This window comes from Elephantulus edwardii, unplaced genomic scaffold (genome assembly GCF_000299155.1).
Source record: "Elephantulus edwardii isolate Elephantulus edwardi_28Jun2011 unplaced genomic scaffold, EleEdw1.0 scaffold00005, whole genome shotgun sequence".
Lineage (NCBI taxonomy): Eukaryota > Metazoa > Chordata > Mammalia > Macroscelidea > Macroscelididae > Elephantulus > Elephantulus edwardii.
This window is the reverse complement of record NW_006399755.1, coordinates 22513657-22531460: the sequence shown is the minus strand read 5'-3', so window position 1 is coordinate 22531460 and position 17804 is coordinate 22513657. Positions and strand designations below refer to the sequence as shown.

Genomic DNA, 17804 nt, shown 5'->3' with positions numbered 1-17804 from the left:
GGTTTGAAAGCGATTACAGATGCAGGAGGCACGTCGAGAAAAACGTGTCCTTTGGAAGAATCTGTTTCCTACAGAGAGTACTGTTGGCAGCTGCAGCCACTTTTGGTTGCGAGAGACGCTCTGCCCTCCCACCTGCGGAAGAGAGGCCATTCACGCGTGCGCGCGGCCCGGAGGACGCGCTAGAACCAGGACCCGAACCCGGGGATCCAGTGGCGTCCCTCTGGGTCTGGTTCTGGTGGGACCAGCGAGCCCAGGTTAGCAGAAGCAGTACAGCTGCCTTTGGTTGGATTAAGGCCTTTCCTTCCTGCTCTCTCCTCTCTGCAGCCTCCCGCCCCAGAAATTATCTCAAGCATTGCCAGTTTGATTCCAGAGCCCCAACTCGGGTGGGTTCTTTTGTTTCTTTGTTTTAATGACAGTTCCCAGCCCATTCGGCATGTCATGGGCGATTAATTCCCTGGCTCTCTTGAAGGCAGCTGGGGTGAAATTTCTTCTGCATCATCCTTTTGGGGATAATTGTTTATAATGTGACGTCAGCCAGATTGATTTTTCTCTCTTGAATGGGGGAGGAGGGAGGGAAAAAGAAAGAAAGAGAGACAGACCGACAGACAGACTGTTCAGAGGACATCGTCACTGAAAATTGGAATTCCTTTAGGGACACAAGATGGCAATGGGAGCTTCTGAGTGCTGCTAAGAATTCAGACAGCACGGATTTTTTTAAGGAAGTTTTTCTTTAAAAAAAAAAAAAATCCCCTTGCCTGCGAGCCACTTAGGTGATTCTTCCAAGCCAGAGTCCCCAGTTAAGGTGGCAGCGTCTGATAATTAATCTCGGGCACCCAGCAGCTGCAATAGGCTTAGCAAGGCAGCGAGGAGGGGCTGGGGAAGTGCGTCACCAGGTGGGGAAGGGGCTGTGTATTTGGTGACAAGCAGGAGGGAATGGGGGTGGCGGGGAATGGGGACGGGAAATAGGTTCTTGTGTGCTCTCCGGGGGTATTGTGTCAGGAGATGCAGGCTGGCTACCATGTGACGCGGTCCTGAGTTGAAGGGATTGGCCGAGACAGCGCAGGCGGTGCAGCTCAGCCGGCTTGCTCTTCCTCTGCCTTTCTCTCTCAGCATCTTCCTGAGAGCCTGTAGGTGAAGCGGCACCAGCAGTATCCATGGCCTGCCGATGGGGTTAACGTTTGTCTCCTTTGGCTTCAGCAGCTAACAGAGCAGACGTCGAAAGCTGCGTAGTGAGGACTTAAGTGGGACCTGGAATCGTATCCTCTTGTGATTTTTCAGACTCCTTGGAAATTAAGGAATGCAATTCTGCCACCATGATGGAAGGTAGGATGCTTTCTCCTGTGGTTGACCGACTTCAGGCAAGGTTTGGGCAGAGCAGCGCTGAAGAATGTATGCAGCCTGTGTTGGCTGGTGGAGAACCTGGTTGCCAGGATTTTGCAAGCAGAAATGCTGCAGTTTGCGTGCAGCAGACCACAGCTCAGACTAATGGAATCAAACCACAGAGCTTAGCTCAGAATCTACAGAACTCCCTGGTCCTTTGAGAGAGAAGAGCCTAAAAGTATTTGCAGGGAGCTGAGATAGAGCTAGGAAAGAGCTTGCAGAGCAAATAAGTTGGGAGAGAGGATAGGGGTTTTGGGGTTATTATTGTTGTTGTTGCTTTCTGTGCTAGGTTCCTGGGACCATACTGATTAAACATTTACAATGGAAACTTGGTTTCTGAAATTGACATTACACAGGAGAGGTCATTGACAAGAATTATTCCTGCTGTCTTTTTTAATGATCTGTTTAAGAATGTTTATTTCGTATTGCTTCAATTTACATCTTATTTTTGGAAGAGGGGCACAGCAAATTTGGTCCATAAACTAGTTTTTTGGGGGGATGTCATTGCAACAGAATGAGCAATATAAGGAAAATATCAGGGCTGCATGACTTCTGATTCAGGGTCTGATTTAGGGTCTTATCCGTTAAGAAAGAATGTTGTGCTTTTTAAATGCTTCTTCCATTCAATGGTTCCTCGCTAAGCAATAAACGATTACTTACCGGTTACCTTTCTGCATTCCATTTGAAGTGTAAAAAGGAACTTTTTTCTGGAGAGGTGCTTTTAAAATTATGTATTATTATACTAAACACCTTCCCAACCTTGACATAGTGACAGCCAGAATTGCTTGAGAGAAAGCAGCAAGCTGATCAGGAAAGATGCAAGCAGCCCTAGACTGGCTTTGATTTTATGATTTCATACTACAGGATGGTGTAAAACTCCTGGCCTTTTCCTAAGATGACAGGCAGAAATTTGTCCCCAGACTGGATTTCACAATGCAAAATCGAAAGCAGAGTGGGTCTCAAATCAGCCATGAAAATGGCAGAGAAGCCACCTCTTAAGCCAAGGTCTATCCTATGGATTTTAAACATTCTTTAGAAATTTACCAAAATGGAATAAGAAGAGGATGGTTTAAGAAGAAAAAGAAAAAAAACACCAACACGACAGTGTAATCTGTATTTGGCAGAAATGAATTCTTTTTGCTCTCTATGTCATCATGTCAAACATTGTTAATATGATTTGAGGGGTGAATAATTCTAGACTCATGGCCTAGACTCAGATTTTAGGAAATTGCTTTAAAAGAGAGATAGGGCATCATTTCGCTATGGGGTCTGATCTTATTAGCAAAGCATGTTGAATCTAGTAATTTAAATCAAGGCCTATATAAATTGAGATTACTAGTGCTCTCAATCTCAATTTGTTTAGGCCTATATTGCCCTAAGATTAAATAATTTTCATTAATTCAGAATGTATTTACTCTTTGAGTATGGCAAACAAAAATAGAAAGAGTATTACTCTTCAGCTAAAAGCTCATGTGGGCAGCCCTCCTCAGGGGGACAAAAAAAAAAATCTTGTCTAGAAGCAATATATTTTTCCAACTGAATTTCATATAGTATTTCTTTAAAATGTATCCATATACATTCTGATTATATATTTATCTTTCATGGGCAAGTGGAAGGTCTTGCACTTCTTGTTTTGCAGACAGCAACTGAAGTGCCTTCTTTAAAGGTGGTAACATCTATTAATATCCATTAATGATTTTCTTACTGGTATCATCTAATGTGCCATCCCTGGATCTCAGCTCAAAGCTTGTCTGAGCTGCCTAAATTGAAAAGAGGACTGTAACAAAGACTTAATGTGGGGGCTGAAATGACACTATGTCTCTGCGTTTGCCAAATTTGTCTAATGAAGGATGTTATCTTTTAGCACTGGTATGAATTAGAGGTGACACTATGGAAATAGTTGCTTTCCATCAGATCCTTGCAAATGAAATTGGACAGATTTCCTATTGCCGTAAAGACTGAAATGGAACTGATATATTTACTTTTAGTCTACTTATTTCTGTTTTTAAAATGCTTTTCAAGACTTGAATGGTTCTGTATCCTTAAAAAAGGCAAGTAGAGACTTAGAGAAATTAATTTGCCTACCAATGGCCTTCAAACTTAGTTGCCAGTCTTTTGGGCAATGTATGTTCATGTTTCTCACTTTGAATCCAAGAGTTTCGCTTCTGCATTGCTCTTAATCTGAAGATGTATTTTAACAGTTATTATTTCTGTGTAGCTTATCTATATTGGAAGCTATGCTGTTATGTCTATCATGATAACCTTGGAAAGTTAAGGAGTACCCTAAAAGGGACTTCTAAATCCTGTCATTGCAGCTCTACTGAAAGATTAATTTTACTCTAAGAACATGTCATGAAAAATCTAGATAAAATGATGTCTGCAAAAACCAGTGCATGTGTCACATACATTCATATATATACATGTATAGATTTCTCAAGCAGGCAGAATATATTTGTATATAGGAAGGTGTGCATGAATTTCTATACTTCTAAACTGTTGTGCTCTGCCACTAGGAAAAACATGGTTATGGCAACTTTTCAAGCTGCTTAGTTACTTTATGTAAAATAATTGTTGATAGCTGTCATCTAGTTGAGTCTGAATCATAGCAACCTTGTGAACAATAGATCTGAACTCTGTCCTGTCCTGTACCATTCTCATTATCTCCAACACACTTGAGCCCATTGCTGTAGTCACTGTGTCAATCCATGTCATAAAGGGCCTTCCTGTCTTCATTGAGCCTCTATCGTTCCAAGCATGATGTCCTTCTCTAAGAAACAGCCTCTCCTAGCAACATGTCCAAAGTATGTGAGCTTTGTCATCTTTGCCTGCAAGAAGCACTCTGCACTTTGTGCAAAACTTATTTGTTCTTTTGGCAGTCCATGCGATATTTTAGTACTCTTCTCACAATAAATACTAAACACATTTTCAGCAGAATGGTCTATAATTTAGTTTTGATTTTTTGCTTTCATTTTTCTAGAATGTAGATATAGACTCCATTCATTCAATACCAGCAGAAATCCTAAACATATGTAAGGACTTTTATTACCTTTTCAGTTATTTTAGTATCTAAGAAAGCAGTGACATAATTCTGCAGAGACTTCAATCAGGTTATTCCTGACTGAGTTTGTGACTATACGGCTCACTTCAAATATGGGTTTGTTTTTTAAATTGAGATGTTAATGAATGTATATAGAGAACTTGGATTTCCATTTATTCATTATTGCACATTTTCCTCCCTGCCCACCCCCCCTGCCCAGTTCACTTTTTTCTTTGGAGATTTTTTTTTGTCATGCCAATAATACCTAATCATATATTCCTTTTATACAGTTCTCTCCCTCGTCTGTTTCAATGCCATGTACATTCTTTATCCCCTCTTTTCTTGGTTTCCTTCCAACTCCCATGTCAGTCCTGTTCTATAATAGTGACATTATACAGTATTTGTCTTTTTGTGACTGAGATATTTCACTCAGCATAATGTCCTCTCTGGTCACCCATTTTGTGTAATATTTCATGAATTTTTTTGTTTTTCAATGCTGCATAATATTCCATTATGTGAATATACCACAGCTTCTCTATCTGTTCATTTGTTGATAGGCACTTGGGTTGTTTCTAACTCTTTGTGATTGTGAACAACGAAGCAATAAATATGGGTGTGCATATATCTGCTAGGGTGGCAGCTCTGGTTTCTTTAGGGTATATTCCCAGTAGTGGAATTGCTGAGTCAAATGGTATTTCTATTTCCAACTTTTTGAGAAAGTACCATACTGCCTTCCATAGTGGTTGCACCATTTTACACTCCCACCAACAGTGAATAAGGGTTCCAGTTTCTTTGCAGCCTCACCAGCATTTGTTGTTTTCTGTTCTGTTGGATTTTGCGATTCTTACTGGGGTGAGATGATATCTCTTGGTTATTTTGATTTGCATCTCTCTTAGAGCTAGGGATTTTGGACATTTCTTCATGTGTGTGTTTGCCAGCTGAATGTCTTTTTTGGTGAAGTGAAATATATTTTTAAAAAAAATATTTTAAAGAACTTGATTGCTTGATTCTTTTTTTTTTTTTACTGTGGTTGGTTTAAGTTTATTCATTATTGAAGAATACAAATGATTATCCATTATGTATTAAGAGTGTGAAGGGAAGATGAGCAAGAGGATTATGTGCTGAGTGGTCTATATGATGGCTAAGCTTATAATGCAGTCTATGTAGTTAAGGCAACTATTCTTCTTTCATTTATTATCTTTAAAGTTTGAAATGGCATTTTAGCTACTGATTCTAAAATAAGTGAAATTAAGTCAGTGTTTCTTAGAACTTCTGTTTATCTGGGGCACTGTCTTAGAAGCACCGACCCTTATCCATGCAAAGGCACTTTGTGTGTTCTATTTCATTTTCAGGCTCTTAGGCATTATGCTGAAAAGAGAAGTTTATGGTACAATACTGTTTAACTCTATATAATAATTTATTTTAAAAAAACCCTAACAAGTATAATTGAAGGGCTTAGTGTGTTTAACTGAAATGTGCAGAGTGGCTTTATAAATTTTACTTAGTACTTAGAATCTGCAAATAAGTGTATTCTGCATACAATACTTTTCTGATTTTTTTTAAAATTGTCAAAATAAAAATATAATATTGGATTAATTGATGAAGACAATTGGAACTCAAGTTCTCTTGTTAATAAAGCTCATATTTTTTTACTCTCCATTACCAGATAATCTGCTCTGCAAAATAATAGTCTAGGACATCCTAGGCTATAATGGAGTAGTTCTGTTTTGACCTATAGAGGCTCTATGAGTTGGAAATGACTGGAAGACAACAACAAATACCATATGTAGTAACTTTCGAAACAACCCTTTGCTAAATTAGGGTGGGGCATAGTAATCTAATTGAAAAACAGTCTTTCACTGTTTTGGTTGCATAGCCTGCCTCTCCCTTACATATGAAAATTCACACAACCATACACTTTAGTTCTTACTAATCACTTATGTCTTCATCATCATTATTTAGAGAGAGAATCTTGAAAAATTTTGGATCCACTAAGTTATCACAGTAAATTCTGTAGACAGCAAAGAGTTTTGTGGTTTCCCCCTCTTCTGTTGAAATGGAGTTTCCTAATGTTTGGAAAATGCTTAGCTCTGGTGGTGCAATCAGTGGCGAGTTGTAGTGCAAAACCAAAGGCCAGGGAGTGTCTCTGGAGTTTCAAATCCATCAGCAGCTCTGAGGGAAGGAAGCTGGGCAGTCTGCTCCCATTGCGTTTTACAGACTCAGAACAGATGGAGGGTCACTATATGTTTTTTATGTGATTAAATAGGAAAAGGTGTGTGAGAGATGGAGTTGTTAACTTTATAGTTAGCTAGCTATTTTAGGGAGCTCTGGTGGCATAATCTATAAGGAATTGAGCTGTTAATCTAAAAGCCAAGACTCTCTGGCAGTTCTAATCCATCAGCTGCCCTGAAGGAGAAAGATGGCAATCCCCTCCTGTGTGATTTTCAGCCTCCAAACACCTGCTGAAGAATTAATTAAAAGTTGCTCCCAACTTGTCAGCAATAACTTTGAATTTTTTTTAAGTAATTCAGAGGTAACTCGTGGTTGCTGTGATGCTGAAGCCTGTGACAGTGATGTGCCAATCGTGGTAATGGGCACCTATGGTGGGCAGTGTTGGCTGGAGCTTCCCGACTAAATCAAGCCTGGAAGCAGGAGCGGCATCCACTTCCAAAATGGCTTGCCTCTGGAAACTCTACGTACGAACAGTGCTCAGGCTGTTTGTTCATAGGGTCGCTATGAGTCGTCTACGACTCGACAGCATTAAACAACAAACAACAGTTAAAACTAATTCTCCCCCAAATGTCCTTCTCAGAGTGGGGTTATTTAAAAAAACAAATCTAAAGAAATATTTAAACTCCCCACCACTAGACCGATAGGTAACACCATAATAGATGGAGAAAAATACTAAAGTTGAAGATTTCATTTTTAATACTTGAATCCACCATCAGTTTCCATGATACCAGCAGTCAAAAAACCAAAAGACAGATGATGGTGGTGGTTGTTATGTGTCATTAGTCTACTACAACTCAGAGTGGCCCTATGAACAATAGTTCTAAACCCTGCTCTATCTTGAGCAAATGTCACTGTCTCTAACACACCCACCCTCATTACCTCAGTTACTGTGTCAATCCATCTCATTCAGTGTCTTCCTCTCCTGCACTCTCTTTTCACCCATCCAAGAATGATGTTCAACATGCCCAAAGTATGGGAGACAGAGATTCAAAATCCATGCCGCCAAGGAGAAACTTGACTTCACCCTCTCCAGGAAAGACCTGTTTGTTCCCTTGGCAGTCCATGATCTGTTCAGTACTTTTCTCCAGCATCACAACTCAAAGGCATTGATTCTTCTTCTGTCATCCTATTCATTGTTCTGATTTCTGATGCATAGCAAGTAATTGTGAAGACCTAGATCAGGCATACCTTAGTCTGTAGACAGAAATCTTTGATCTTCAGCACTGTGGAGAGGTATCGGACAGCTGATTTTACTAAAGCAATTAGTCTTCTGATGTGCTGACTGCTGGTACCAAGAGAAAGATATGTTCTACTAGTGAAATCAGCTGTCAAGGACCTCTTTAAAGTGCTAATGAGCAAGAATGTCAGTTTAAAGACTAAGGTGCAACTGATCTAAGCCATGGTATTTCCAGTTGCTTCTATGGATATAAGAGTTGAACAAAGAATACTGAAGGCCAAAAAAGAATTTGTGACTGAATTATGATACTGGCAAAGTGTATTGAATATTCTGTGGACTGCTCAAAAAACAAAGAAATCTGTTTTTGAGAAAGTGCAGTCAGCATTTGCTTCTACTTAGAGGCAAGGATGATGAAACTTCTTCTTATATACTTCGAACATGTTGTCAGGAGGAGCCTGTGCTTAGAAAAGACATCATTCTGAGAAAGGTAGAGGATCAGTGAAAGAGAGGAAGATATTCAAAGATGTGGATTGTTAACAATGGGCTTGAGCATTAGCAAGATCATTACAATGGCACAGGATAGGGCAAGGTTCAGATCTATTTGTTCACAGGGTTACTATATGTCATAGTCTACTTGGCATGACACTTAACAACAAAAGACACAACAAAGTATATATTTGAGACTCTAATATGTGTCCTATCACTTAAGTAATTTTTCTTCTTCAGATAAACTCTGTGTCAGAGAGGGCTTCCTTTGATATAAGTTTCCATCTAATTTATGCACTCAGTATAAGATCTATAAAAGAATATATCAGGTAAGGTATGTGTCAGGGCTGTATCCTTTCTCCATGCCCATTCAATTTGTATGTTAAGAAAATTATTCAAGAAGCTGTACTCTTCATGAATGAAACACAATTTAAAAAAAAAAAAGAAGACTCTATGAAGAAGTGGCATCAGGATTGGAGGAAGACTCATCAACAATCTGTATTAAGCAGGACTTGAAATGCTTGCTGCAGAAGATCAAAGATTACAGCCTTCAATATGGATTGCATCTCAACATCAAGAAGACAAAAATACCACTGAAATGATAGACAACATCATGATAAATGAAGAAAAGATTGAAGTTATCAACAATTTGGATCCACAATCATCACCCTTGGTACCAGCAGTCAGGAAATCAAAAGATTCACTGCATTGGGCAAGTCTACAGTTAGAAACCTCCCCAAATTACTGAGCTGCAATGATGTCAGTTTGAAGGCTAAGGTACACTTGATCCAGGCCATGGTCTTCTCTTCTATGCATCTGAAAACTTGACAGTGGATAAGTATAACAGAAAAAAAAATGATGCCTTTAAGTTGTGGTATTAGAAAGTACTGAATATCCCATGGATTGCCAAGTGAATATCAGATATGTCTTGAAGAAAGTGCAGTCTTAGAGAATGCTCCTTGGAGGCAAGGGTAACAAAACTTCATCTCACATACTTAGATCATGTTGATAGGAAGTGCTATTCCTTGGAGAAGGACGTCATGCTTGGAAGGATGGATTGACACAGTGACTGCAGCAATGGGCTCAAATGTTTCCAAGATGATGAGGATGGCACAGAAAAGGACAGGGTTCAGACCTGTTTTTTATGGAATCACTATACTTGACTCAATGGTACATAAAACCAACAATAACAACAAAGAATATGTCATCTTTAAAAAATAATTGCTCCAGGGTCCTCCATGTTGTGTGATATTTTACAAGTTAATTGTTTTTCTGTCCTGCATGGTATTCCATTGTATCAATATATGAGAGTTTTTCTATCAATTCATTTGTTGATGGGCACTTGAGTTGCTTCCAACTCTTTACTATTGTAAATATTGCAGCAGTAAACATGAGTGTGCATATATCTGTTTGGATGGTAGTTATGGGTTCTTTAGGGTATATTACCAGAAATATCTCAGTACAAAAGGACAAATATTGCATAGCAGCATTGTTCTAAAGCAGGTCTGACATGGGGGTTGGTAAGAGAATAGGACAAGAGTGGATAGATAATGACCATTGCATTGGGACAGGTAAAAGAAATGTCTAAAATGAATATATGACCAGGCATTATACCTATGACAACAGTCCAGAGTAAGAGATGCATCATTGCAAAGAGGACTGGATGGGGGGTTGAGGTTTAGGTAATTATGCAACAATGAATTAATTTTTTTCTAGTGAATTGGGTAGGGAAGGGAGTATGAAGGTATAAAATGTGTAATGATGGATGAATGAAGATCTAACTTCTCTGTAAATGTTCATTAAAATCACAATTAACATAAAATTTTATTTAAAAGAAAATTGCAATAAATCATACCATAAGATATTTGTTTTCTTACTGGACTCAGCAAATACATTCTCCATATTTAAAATAAACCCATTAAAGGAAGCCATCAACTCTCACCTTTTATGCTAAATGTACGTGAGTTGGTTACACTAAACATGTTTTTGCATAGAATAATCATGTTTAAATTCTTATATGTGTTATAGAATCAAAGACTATAATTCTCTTATATAACTAGCATAAATAATTCCAAGAAATGTTCAAAACCAGGTATTGCTATTATAATACTCCACCAGAAGAAAATGATGACATTAAATATATTTTTACTTCAAATGGCATTGTTTGAGGAAAGAAAGTTTTAATTATGAGAGGGCAATAAAAGGATAAAGCCAAAAAGTTGTAGAGAATTTCCAGAAGTTTCAGAGACTCATGACATTGCATTTTGTAATTATGTTTAACTTCTGTGTTAGTGACTACGTTTCAATTAAATTTTATTGTATATACTGCTGTTAAATTGTGATTATAGTCATTATGTAAACTCACAAGTGGGGCTAAGAAATGGGAGAGAATTTAACGAAATTACTGCAAAGGAGTTGGACGAGAGAAAAAAATTTAAGGGCTTTTTCTAATGGACTTGAGTTGATGGATTTGAAAAAGTCCTTGAAATTAAACGAATAAAGCAATTAAATAAATAGAGATTGTAGACAGAGAAGAATTGATGAACTTGGGCAAACACAGGGTCTTCATAAGGAGGGGATGAGGTGTGGTATTTCTGGCTTCAGGTATTACCATGAACACATTTTGTTAGGTGCCACTGAATTGAGTATGTATCTTGGCAACTCTCTGAATTCTCTCCTTTTCTGTACCATCCTCATCATCTCTGACACATTTAAACCCATTGCTGCAGTCCTTGTGTTAATCCGTTTCATTTCATTTCTTCCTGTCTTTTGCTGACCCTCACCTTACCAAGCATGATGTCCTTCTCCAAGGAATAGCCTCTGCTAGCAACATGTGCAGAGTATGAGAGGTTATGCTTCACCGTATTTGCCTCCAAGAGTTGCTCACTGGTGAGAGATCTTTTGGGAAGGACTTTTAGCCCTGAGGAATAATGAGTCCCCATTCTTAGAATAACATATCATCAGGCAATCATATTTATACTGTTTTAGAATGATATTCAGTATCTTTGTTCAAATACCTCCTATCATGCTGCTTTTCTTTGTTTAAGAAAATTCAATATCTTTCTATTTCTCTTAAAATCCATAGTCTACAAGGATCTGCATGCCTGCTGGGCTTCTCCAAGCTCATTTACTTGTGCTAATAACCATACTCACTATTTTGGTCTTAAGAACAAATACTTCCTTTGGTGCTGGCTATTCCTTCGACCTAAGTCCATTTCCCCAGCTCATTGAGTTGCTGATTTTCTTGGGTTCCCAGCAAAACTGCCACCACTTCAGGAGGCTTTTCATTTCACATTTCCCAGTCATGACAACATCCTTTGATTCCACATACAGAGACCCTCGCAGACTCTTCTTCCTAAAGTTGCTTTCCATTTTGTCCTTATGTAATGCTGTGTAGGCCAAATCTCTCACTCAGATAAACTCTAAGAGGACAGAAATCTAGTGAATCATATTCTTCATTGTATCCTTAGACTATTACACCCAACAGATGCTTAATGTTATTTATTTATTGAATAAGTGGATGAAACCAAATACAAATGATTCAGATGAGTACATCCTGCACACTGTTCGATGTTAATGTGGGCATGATGGTGATTGTAAAAAATAAATAAATGAATGCTTGGATTTACATTCTTGTTGGAAAAACAAGATTTACAAACATGAAATATTTAGTGGAACAAGGCAGTATATTACAGAGCACTAAACTGTGAGATAACAAATAATGCATACTGAGAAGCCAAAGAAAAGAAATCGTCCATCTGAAAGTAGGTGCTTGAGCTTGAATTATTTTGGTGATTATTTCCAAGGAAATGTTTTTATAATGGAAAAAGACTAGTTGTAGCACAGCTATTCAAAGAAATTCCCAGAGTCAGTTTTGTTAATGTCCCTTGGGCTTGGATTTCTTTTTCCTTTTTTTCTCTTTTTTTTTCTCCTCCCCTCTGCATTTCCTTGTGTTTACTCTCTACTTTCCCTACTCTTCTCTCTCATCTTTCCTGTCCCTGGTCCTCTTCCCTTTTCCAAACAATTTTTGACCAAACCTGGAAATTCGGCCTCTAAATGCTTAGAGGTAGAGTGTTTGACCTGGAATTTGTAAGCATATTCCCAAATTAATCAATCTGTTGTGTGTTATATATATACTTCTCTGTGCAGTCATGGTGTGATGGTGTGTTGAGATTTGCAGAAACCACATGATCAATGATCACTAACTGGAGAATTTGTTGATCTGAGATGCTTATGATGTTTGCTCTATTTGTGCCATTTGGGCTTTTGGTGGAAAGTGCTTGGGCTCCGAATGCTAACTTGAGTTTGAACCTAAGAGTTGCAGCTGCTTGACCTTTTGCTTTGTATGCCTTAGGAAAAGTTACTTTGCCCTTCTTGGACTCTGTATTCTCAGGGAAGATATGAGAGAATTTATCAGTCATATCTCTAGCACTTCCAGCTCTCAGAATCTCTGTCATGTGTGGAATGATTTGAATTCCTCTCGTCTTCTCCCTCTGTGGGAGTGCTGGTGGAGTAGTCCATTCTGAGCTGCTTATTCTAGTAGTTTGCCCTGCTCACTCAAAGGCTTCTTGTGTATGGCATCCACCAGTTGTGTTTACATCCACCAGTGGCTTATAGGAGAAAGATGGGAATTTCCCCACATTTGGAAGCCTGGTGGACGGTGCCTTTGTGTTGCAACCAACTCAACAACGAGTTGGTGACTCTCTTCTGGTTCTGAAGTCTTACGATTCTTTTTTCTTCTACTTCAAAGTACACTTATCCCTGACATGTACATTATTGATGATGTTACTGTTTGCCTGGCATTGACTTGAATAGTCTTTCTATACTATTTTGCATGTAAATCATAAAGTAATTTTGCAAATTTGTTGTATTGGAAGACAAAGTATAACCCTGTCTCTATTCTGTATTGAATGCATATTAAGCACCTGGTACTGTTTCAGGTGTTGGAGGTCAAAGAGTGAACAGAACAAAGTCTGTTTTCACCTACTGAAGCATCTCGTTTGGTGCAGGAGAAAAATTATTAAAAGTGAGCTCTTGCATACATTAGGGAGCTCTAGTGGCTTAATCTGTAGGAAGTTGAGCTGTTAACCCCAACACCATACCTCCCTGAAAGTTCAAATCCACTAGTGCTCCTTGGGAAAAAAGATGTTCAATCATTTCCCATGTGATTCACAGCCTCTGAAACCCACTGGAGGGTCTGCTGTGAGTGCAAACTGATTCTTTGACACTGAGTGGATTAGTGATAGAAGATATTATGTGGAATTAAGTACTGTGGGAAAATGTAGAGCAGAGAAATAGAGATAGGGGAAGGGGAGGATTGGGTGAGAGTATGATTATAAATAGCATAAGGATGGAAGGATTTGCTGAGATGTTGGAACAAAAACCTGAGAAAGGAGAAAGGGTGAGGAGCTAGGAAACTATTTGAAGGAATAGTGCAGAGTCAGAAGAAAGAGCAAATATAATGTGAAACAGGGCTGCTTTGTAGTGTACCATTGTGTGGACTGGGAGAGCCGGGAGTCAGGAGAGAAGAGTTGAACTCCAGAGAGTTCACAGAGGTAACGTGCAATAGATTTGTATCATTGTTAGAAAAACGTATTTCCTTTAGTAGAAGTCAGCATAAGTCTCTCCAATACTAATTCTGGGAATGTCTTATGATGGTGCCTTCTGATCTATTTATCCCAGTTGTTTTTGTTCGTTTGTTTATTTTTTAAGAAATGTTCATTACCTAAGCTTTTATATGAGTCTAAACTGAACCACAGATTGGCCAAGGGTTTCAGCCACCACTTTAGGTTTGAACATTCCCGCAAAAGAGATGTGATTTCATGATAAGTTATTGTTGTTGTTATGTGCTGTCGAGTCTCTTGCAACTCATAGCAACCCTATGTACAACAGCCCTAAACCCTGCTCTATCCTGTGCCAATTGCACTGCCTCTGACACACCCATCCCGATTACCCCAGTCACTCCCAATCCACCTCATAGAGGGTCTTCCCCTCCTATGCTGTGCCTCTACCCTCCCAAGCATGATGTCCCTCTCCAAGGACCTGTCCCTCCTTACAACATGTCCAAAGTATGTCAGACAAATCCCCAGAATCCTCCAAGGAGCAGCTTGCTTTAACCCTCTCTAGGATGAATCTGTTTTCCTGGCAGTCCATGGTACATTCAATACTCTTCTCTAGCACCACAGCTCAAAGGCATCAGTTCTCCTTCTATCCTCCTTAGTCATTGTCCAACTCTCTGATGCATAACAAGTGATTGCAAAGACCATAGCCTGTATCAAATGCACCTTAGTATCCACAGTGGCACCATTGCTCTTCAGTACCCTGGAGAGGTCTCTAACAGCAGACTTTCCCATCGCAATATGTTTTTTGATTTCCTGGCTACTGGTGCCAAGAGTGTTGAGGGTGGAGCCAAGCAGACTAAAGTTGTTAACAATCTCGATCTCTTTGCCATCCATCCCGATGCTACCAATTGGTCCAGTGGTGAGAATCTTTGTCTTCTTGACATTGAGCCTCAATCCATACTGAAGGCTGCAGTCCTTGACCCTCTGCAGCAAGCATTTCAGGTCCTCCTTAGTTTCAGAAAGCAGGGCTGTGTCATCTGCATAACACAGATTGTTATTAGATCTTCCACCAATCCTGACGCCACACTCATTATATGAGGCACTTGAAAATCAGAGTTGCCTGTTAATTCACATCTCCCCCCAATACAAAATGCCTTTATCTTGATGGGCTCCTTTCAGTGGCACTCACTGTTTTCCTGGGATTTTATAATGGGAGGGGAGGTGTGGTGTCACAAGCCCAGTGGACTACATTTTTACAATTTGCTTTCTCCAAAACATTTTCTCAAAATGCCTGGCTCCCACTAAGAACAAAGGTCTTTTATTCCCCCTGAAGAGGTGAGCTTGGTGTTCCCTGATAGTCTGTGAATGCTTTGGTCATTATCATGAAAACATGATAACATGTACCATCACTTTCCGATTAACTGATCTGGTCCAACCTCATTTTACAGTACAGGAGACCAAGGCCAAATGAAAGAATTTCCCCAAGGATTTTTATTCTCTCAGTAAGAGGACAAGCCAAAGTTTATTTTAGTAATGGATTTTAAAAAAATGTGAATAGACAAAGACTTGGAGTCAGTGGTGTCTCTCACGTTCAAAGGTGCTGCAGCTTGTTGGGTGTCTGCCCAAAGACTCACAAATGAATTGTGTCCCTGGGGTCTTTGCTCTACTTAGTGCACATACAATGTGGCCATTTTTAGCTGTCCGCCTCTTCCTCTGCTTCATGGCCCCTGTGTCTGCTCTCAGTGAGTCAGTGCAATGCAGAGGGAAGAACCGGGACGTGCAGGGGCTGTACCTCCTCCTAGCTCTGTGACCTTGAGTGCATTCTGGAACCTCTTTTAGGCTCAGCTTCTACATTCGTCAAGCAGGAATAATGCCAGCTTCTCCTGCTTCATCTAGATGTTGTCAAGATCAAATAAGATAGTAAATGTGAAACCTCTGAGATGGTCTCAGGCAAATACCAGTTATGATCTCAGATGTTTCTCTCTCTGTTTAGTTGTTACATGTGGGTTTCTTCACAGTCATTGGCTAGACAGCGCTGCTTACTATTTTTTCAAACGTATTCTTGTTTTGGGGGGTGTTTCCCCCCAAATAGCCCTTGTAGAGTTCTCCTTTCTCTTCACCATACTGCTAATTTTTAAGCATGTCCTCTATCACTCTGTTTTCATTGCCCATGTGCTATGCTACCCCTTTCTTGCCTATGAGACATTACTAGCCAATCACCAATGACTTCTTCCTCTCTGGTCTGAGCATCTTTTTCAACATGCTATTCCAGACTACCTGAAGTTTGCATGTGACTGCTCTCCTTAGCATGGGCAGTTTCCATGTGTTTAAACATAGTGGAAAAAAGCTGGAATAGGGGTCATGGGTCTGGGCACCCAGCCTTTGAGAAAAGCCTGAGTGGCGCACTGAAAATGACATGTTAAAAGTATTCATAGCATAAAGGATGACAGTAATGGTAGGGACTGGCTTTAAAGATGTGACAGGCCGGCGTCTATACCTGTGCTATTAATATTAACTCTCAAGTTTGTCTCAGCCTCTCTGTGCCTCTTCTTCAAAGAATTGTGTCCATCTACTTTACCAAGTAGCCAACCCAGAATCGATTCTTGAATATATGCCTAGTTTCTTCTTCCTACTTTCTCTACATAAGTGGGTCTCGGGGTTGTTGGTTATCCTACCTAAAGAGTCCTGGGTAGCTTAATGATTAAAGGCTCAAGGACTAAATGGTTGGTTTTTCAAACTTACCCGAAGATGCCTCAGAAGTCAGGCCTGACATTCCGTTTTTGCGAGGTCATGTCCTTGAAAGTCCAGTGGGGCAGCTCTCCCCCATGAAAGGGGTCACCATGAGTTGGAGTCAACTCAACGGCAATCGATAATTTCTCTTTACTCTTTTCTCTTGCTGTCATCATCTCCTGCGACCACATCTGATCAAACTGGCCTGATTTCTCTCTCTGCATTTGCTTTACTAACCATCTTCCTCACAGCCACGTTGAGATCAATATCCTCACTTGAAGGAAAGGCTCCGATTGCTCCCAATGCTTATGCGATGAAGTCCACTTGCCTTAATGTGTAAGGCTTTCCCCACTGGCTGTATTCAACCCCCACCTCCCACCACGTTACCAGACCAGAGCTCGCTGTATGCCCCTTTTTCTTTTTTTAATGTATGTCAGTTTCTCCCTTCTCTGTGGTAATAACTGCCTCTGATGATTCAAGGTCACACGGAAGAGTTCCTCTTCCACAAAATTGTCTTCCTTCATTCCCAAAGTACAAGAGTGAGGAGCTCCCTGTTCACTTAGATTATAGATCCCCACTCCCATAGTCAAGTAGCAGAACGTTTAGGGCACTGGCTTTGACATTTAAGCCCTATGTATGTGACCTTGGGGAGCTAGTGACCTTTCTGCTTTCTCATCTGGAGAGCAGTAATGATGATAACAAGAGTCTCTTAAGACAGAAATTAAAAAATTGCACCAGTAGCACTCAACTTAGAGCTTGGCAGAGAAGTAAACTCTCAGTAACTCTTCCCTGCCTTGTTCCTTCCACATGGTCTATGGACATTCCCGGAGTGAGGACCATGGCTGACTCATTATTGTGTCCTCTGTGCCTGGCAAGTGTAAGAGTGCAGTAAATATCCAGTGAAGAAATGAAGGTTGTCAACATATTCATTACATCTTTTTGGAGGGACATGCAAAATCACCAGGTCTGTGGTTATCATGAGAGTTAAATGAATTGTTGTTATTGTTATGTGCCGTCGAGTCGTTTCCGACTCATAGCGACCCCTTGGCAGATGAGAAGGGTTATCCTGGTTGGGGGTGGAGCTGGAAGTAAGTGGGTCAAGGCTCTGGGCTAAGGGTGGGGTCAACACTGTAACTAATGCTTAACTCCACAATAAGGGATTTATCTTTCACTGCTTCACAAATTGCTGTCTGTCAGATAC

The 17804-nt window shown here is 39.9% G+C and overlaps 1 protein-coding gene across 5 annotated transcripts in view; it reads left to right on the top strand.

The window, feature by feature from the left end:
* The first annotated feature begins 747 nt into the window (after positions 1-747).
* The window catches only part of SGIP1 (SH3-domain GRB2-like (endophilin) interacting protein 1), a 329295-nt gene continuing 312238 nt past the window's right edge, over positions 748-17804 (top strand). The window contains exons 1-2 of one of the 5 annotated variants that reach the window (XM_006879756.1): positions 748-849; positions 1213-1323. In XM_006879756.1, the coding sequence (XP_006879818.1) occupies positions 1314-1323 (10 nt within the window). In that variant the 5' untranslated portion in view covers positions 748-849; positions 1213-1313. Of the gene's footprint in view, positions 850-1080; positions 1324-17804 lie in introns of those variants that run through there. The other 4 variants (XM_006879755.1, XM_006879757.1, XM_006879754.1 and 1 more) reach the window with 4 other exon arrangements.